The sequence below is a fragment of the Plasmopara halstedii genome (assembly GCF_900000015.1).
Source record: "Plasmopara halstedii genome assembly, contig: Scaffold_289, whole genome shotgun sequence".
Classification (NCBI taxonomy): domain Eukaryota; phylum Oomycota; class Peronosporomycetes; order Peronosporales; family Peronosporaceae; genus Plasmopara; species Plasmopara halstedii.
Genome location: NW_020187210.1, coordinates 224,927 through 231,158, shown reverse-complemented (window position 1 = coordinate 231,158; position 6,232 = coordinate 224,927). Strand labels below are relative to the sequence as shown.

The following is a 6,232-nucleotide window of genomic DNA, read 5'->3' as shown; positions in this document are numbered from 1 at the left end:
GCGGTCGACCCGGTCGTCACCGCCCGCCACCGACTCTTCTCGATGAGAACGGTGACGTACACTATCACGTGGAACGTCTTGTGAGACGACGCCATCACCAGGGTCAAACCCAACATCTGGTGAAGTGGCGGGGATATCCCGACTCCGAAACGACGTGGGAGTTTGAGACGCCACTTTGGCAAGATTGCCCAGTCGCCGTGGACGCTTTTGATCGGTAAGATCAGGACGCCCGCATCATTGGACGCCCCACGCTTCCCGGCAATATCCAGGGAAGTAGACGGGTCATAAGCAGAGCTCAAGAAGGCCCTGAGCTCTTTCGGTCGCAAACACAGAGCTCTCGGGAGCGTTAGGGGTTGACCCCGACGTCGCAAGGCGACAATCCGAAGGAAGTCGACGGCATGCCTGAGTTTGGCAAACTCAAATCGGATGTGTCGTTGCACACGCACGGCCACTTCCTTGTGACTCGACTGTCGGTTATACTATGAGGAAAGCTTCCGGTGCCGTTGCACCCATCGCTCAAAGCGCGCTTCGTCATCTGTAGCGCTTTCGCCAGGAGCGAGCACTACAGGTATCGTCCGCATTGCGGGTACACGAGAGCCACCTCGCTGAGCACTTAGACGTGTAAGATAAGCTTCCAACGGAAATTATCGTGGAATCAAGAAACGAGCTCAAAGAGCCTTCCCTTTTGGCAGGTGTATCTTCCGTTCTGACCGGGGGCCCGACGATGTGGCTGCGTAACGATCGAGTTACCGCGTCCTTTGCTTCCACAGCGGAATCCGCTGGGCCGAAGCCATATTTCACACGAGGGTCAATGACCGGCCGTGGATGAGCGCGCTTCAGAGCCGCCTTAGGGGCAGCTTCAAGCTGCCGCCTCTGAGCCCCGTCGATGTCATTGGTTATTACACCACATTCCTCGGTTGACGAGAAGTCAGGGAACGGACATGAGGTCCGCAAGGCACGAGCAGGGCTCGTATCACGCCGCTGGCGCAGCTCGCCTCCTCGTCATCCCATGCGGGAAAAAGAGTGTTAGACTCGTAGTCGACCACCTCCACATCCTCAACAAGGTCATAACGTGCGCAAAGCGCGACGCTCGTGCGCATCGAGCCTAGGATGTACATCCCCCGGTGCCGCGGACGCACTGTCCGACATCGCACCACGTGCGGGAGACGAAGTTGGGCTCTGACTGTGCTCGCTGTCAGATCCAGCGAGACTTGGTGACTTCCGTGTCTTGGGCACAGGGCTCATTGAGCAAGGAAGTCGTTTTATTCCAATAAATTAAGTTGAAGTATCTTGCAGACACGCAAACCTCGTCGAGGCAATAATTGATTGGAACTGCAAATGTTCTCAATCTTAATGGGGAGGGTGTAACGAGTTTACACGTACCCTGGTAACAGGGGTGTGTGTCACACGAGATGTGCTTGGTGTGTCCACACCCAAACGATAATACAGTTCGGGGCTAGGTAGCCAGTAGTTATGCATGTATTAAGATTTTACTATATATATGTAGTATATATAGGAAAATCTAAACTTTTAAAATTTAGGCGGCTGTGCCGCAGATAAAAATAAATAGAAATCAGTTTTTGAATTTTAACCGAAGGTTTTACTAGCCTTGGTTAAGGTACTAACTACTCTTAGGTTAGCGATCGTAATCCGATCCGCCACACTCGCACTTGTTCAAAGTATAGAACGGATGGTCGGTGACCTAAATTACGCTTTCCCAAGCGCTTAGCTACGGCAGCCCCGCTGCACTCTGCGTCCGGTACAATTCAAGATTTTACGCGAGTGGCTCGTCGGACGTCTTTACGAGAATGCTTGATCCTCCATTCCTCTTGGCCTAATTAGACGAACGTACGCAAGACGCAGATGTTTTGTACGGCTGCTGATGAAAGATCTGCGAGTACGGCGTAGCTGCTCGTCACTTCAGAGATCTTTTTCCCTAATCAGCATTGCTGAGAGCTATTGCTTCTGGCGTACCGCAGATATTTCACATCCGGTACCCCAACAAAGCCTCGCGGTACAAAAATTGTGCGCCAAATTTAACGCTACATATACCGCTTCCTCGAGAGCAATGAGGTCGACGCGAAATGTCTCGGTGCGAGCCGCACCCATTTGAAATCTGCTTCTCATGGTTAATGCTACCATCTTCACAAGAAGGTCTAACGCCAATCTGGCGACAAAAATTTGCAGCGCCTGACATTTTTCTCTAGTTTCCTTCTCAATTGAGATGGACTAGAGCTGATGGACTAGAGCTCGGAAGCAGGCACCTGTACTGCATTACTTTCAAATTATTTCGTGCTGGAACTACGTCTTACGCATAGCAACCGCACGTTAGTGTCATCGTCGCGCGCGATCTTCTAGCCGGGAAACCGCATGCGTGATGTGTTGTTGTTCCGTTTAGGGTATGTTCAAATATATCGTCATACTAACTTTCAACATCTAGCGGAAGATAATTCCTCCTTTCGGTCCTCATGAGCTTAAACGCTCAATGTTAGCGGCTTTACAATGCGAGCTGAGTTGCACTCTCATCGACGATAGGCTGGGGCCTTCCTTGCGGTGTCCTACCAGCGTGCTCTCCAGCTGATGAGCTCCTCCAGACAATCCATCACAATTTCTACCCTTTGGTCGCCAAGCATGCTACTGTCTCCCGATCAAGTAAAGCAATACATTTGTATAGCTTACATAGCTGTCCCAATGATGGAGAGTTTGAACAATTCGATTTCCAACCTTAAAGAAGACAGTCTTGAAATGTCTCTGTCGCCGGAATGACTATTGGTGCTGCCTAGTGCAACGAGGTTGTTGTGCACCTTGTACATAGAGAACTCATTCACAAAGAGTTTAAGTATACAACGCACCGAGGTTGATTGCGTATGTTCGACCAGAGCGGAACCGAAAGCCTTTCAGAGATATAAGTGCTTAGTTTTCTTTCTATCTTAAGAGTTACATATGATTAGGGTTGATTATATTCAACCAAAAATTAAAACCATCGTTTAATTTTATTCATGATCAAGATTATGATTGACGTGGGGATTACAGCCCACATGTCTTACAGATCTCACCTTGAGGAAGTTCCATCGTCGTCATTATAAACAACACTTCGGTACCTCTGAAGTCTGCGCAAATGTAAAGTGCATTTGTACTATTGCACAAAAGTTCACTGCACAATTGCACAGAAGTCTAAAAAATAGTAATGTATTGTCACATCTGTAATTAGTGGCGGAGTCACACGTTAAGCAGTCCGCAATAGCTCAGGGTAATTTAAAACGCAACATTTATTAAGAGCAAAGATGCTAGCAAGGAGAGAAAAAAACTGCTGACTGCAGCGCTTTAATTGTCAACTCAGTCGTCAGTGGCAAGCTTATGGTACACGCGGGACGTGTAAAGAATTGTTAGAAGTGAGATTGCGGAGAGCGGTGCAAACGTGTAGTTGAGCACATACTGAATCCCAGGTAAACCTACTAGAGTGATTGCAATATCACCAATAGCTCGTCCGAAGGTGCCAGCTTCGGTCGCTAATAAGCCAGAGTTAAAAGTTCCCTTTGCAAAAGACTTCGGTATTGTCTTGGACAGCAACGACATGTTGACACCCTCTAGTACATTGGTAGAGATAAAAATAATCACGCCTCCAACGACAAATTGCGCGACGGAATAGTGACCATAATTGATGATAACGCCAACTCCAACAAACATGGCAGCCTCTGAGAGCATAATTATTTCTCGATCTTCATAACGGAAAGTCATCCAACCGACCACCATATTGGTCGGAAACATGAGCAACCCTAACGCAGCCAGGTACAATCCATTATTTGTCGAACCCCAATGAAAGTAATACATTGCAATTGTTGAGCTGGCCGTAATCAAGCACTCCAACACCAGCTTGAGCACGATGTAAATGAATAGAGACGCCACAACCGATACATTGTGCCAAAGTGATATAAGAGGCGGAGGGGGGGTAATTGAATGAGATCGCGCCATCAACGGCGTCGTCTCCTTCAGTTGGGCTGCTACTTCTACAATGCTCGAGCTAATTAATCCATTTTCAAGCATCGATCGTCGGCTCTCCAGAAAACGTTCCCTTTCCAATCGGTTAGGCTCTTTGAACCAGACCAATAAAGCAACAAGATACAAAGTCCAAAGCGCAAACATAACCCATCCTGGCGCTGTTTCAGTAGTAATTACAATGCCAGCAGCCTTTAGATCAGGAAGATAATGGAGAGCAGCAGCAAGTGCAGGTCCTGCAGCCATACCTAGTGCACTAGCAGTGACAAACATTGCCGATGCTTGTGTACGTTCTTCCCTAGAATAATTATCTGCAATATACCGACGATTGATCGCACGAGCACCTCCAAAGCCATTCAGCATCCGACCAGCCAATGCCATTGCGACGCTGTCATATGACAGCGCCATACCGTACAGCAAATTGCCTAACATCAGACAGACGGTGGCAAAAGATAATGAAGCTTTATACGATCGATTGGCCCACCAGCTGTACAGCACGGCACTTGCAAGAGATGCAACAGGCGTCATACCAACGATCACACCACTCATCGATGCTTCAGCGCCCAGCTCAGCGGCATACTTGCCACTTGTAGGAGCCACAATGTAGTAATTAGTCATATACAAGAACGTATTAAGCATATTGAGCAGACGAGAAGGTTTTGAAGCCTGTTTTAGACGCTTCAGCATATCGTACGTTTCATCTTCGTCTTCCGAGTATTCCGAGTCAAAAATTAAAGAACGCGCAGCGACAGCTTTTACATATTGTGTCGACTTGTGAAGTCTACGACGTGCTTGACCGATACGATTTAACACAGGCTCATCCTCAGATATTGTTTTCGTTAATATATTTTTTGTAGCTTCTGCTGCCACCTGAACCTCGAGTTTGCGCAACTTGGTCAGCGCGGCGCGAATACTCGCAATAATTGCAGAAATGCCTTCATCATGGTACAATTGCTGCAAATGCGAAGCCTGCGAATCTGTACGGGACGAAAGGTACGAGCCCATAATTTTGTGCTCTTTTAACGACTTGTCATGCTTTTTGAGAATTTTGCGAATGCCAGTAGCATTGAGCTCCACAAACTGCAGCAGATTCACCAGCTCATCTCCAACGTGTCGGTACATATCAGATATAGCGTGCACGGCCTCTAGGTCACCAGACTCGAGCTCCATCTGCTGCAGACGCAGTCCCTGTAATGTCGTGGCAAACTCACCCTGCTTCGTGAGGAAGAAAAGCACCACACGCTCAACCTCCGAGTCCAGCGCATGTTTAAAATTCTCTTGCTCTTTGCGTGTTTCATTGCGTTGAGCCTCTAATACTTCACGTAGCTTCTTCTTCAGCTGCTTGTATTCAAGGTAATGTCTGTCACAGAAGCAAAAGACCGTTAAAAAGAGGATTAAAATCCTAAATTTGACCCTTTCTATCGCATAATGCCCAACAAAGACTAGCGCTTGTGATGCTCAGCTCACCCTTTCCACTCCGGTTTCTGCGCCGCTGCCAGCTTCTTAGCAAACTGAACCATTGTCTTCAAGTCGTCCTACTTTGAATCCGCGAGTGGCGTAAAGCGCTGGTAACGATCGGTCAGGAAAACAGTGCACCAATCAGATGGCATTTCGTTATGATGACACGGAAGAATATTTTATGTGACGGAAAAAAGTCGAATCTTGATAGGTCGTATGTATACCATACGACATCATTTGAAGTTATTTTTTTTAAGCAGTCAGATCCTCTTCGCTAAATGTTGCCCAATGGTCAGATGCTTATACCCCCTAATGCTACCTTTTACAATCAAGACTCGCAAAGCGTGCTATGAAAAGGAGCAACGTGCAAGTAGCTATACTACAAATACACACATACTTAAAGCTAGATCAACTTTATGTGTTTTCAATTCGCGAGTAAATTTGGTCGAGTCTCTGCAATTATGCAGTTTTTATTTACGGAACTCGGCCTTTTGACAACACAAGTAGTGGTTTTATTCCTTAGCACAAAAATTCTGCACGCTAAATTCTCCATAATGGCAAGCAACTTTACGTTAAATCCTCATATAGTTGAACGAATTACCAATGACAATTCCGGACGCTAAATTTATGGAGTTGTTGAGAGGAAGCAAAAGTGCATAAAAGTAATTTAAAGCTGGCCTCAGATTTAATTCTGCGTATCTGCCTAACCTACAATCCCAATACTGCTCTTTGAGAACTTCCTTTACGAAGAGCCTTAGCGGTTGGCGGGAAGCTCTGT

General features: G+C 47.0%; 1 protein-coding gene across 1 annotated transcript; it reads right to left on the bottom strand.

Moving 5' to 3' along the window:
• Nucleotides 1-3,336: 3,336 nt before the first annotated feature.
• PHALS_05328 (spx domain-containing membrane protein) lies at nt 3,337-5,516 on the bottom strand (the record flags this gene model as incomplete). Its single annotated transcript, XM_024722885.1, has 2 exons — nt 3,337-5,356; nt 5,464-5,516. The coding sequence occupies 2 exons, from the start codon at nt 5,514-5,516 to the stop codon at nt 3,337-3,339; spliced, it is 2,073 nt and encodes a 690-aa protein (XP_024573917.1).
• Between the last annotated feature and the right edge of the window lie 716 nt (nt 5,517-6,232).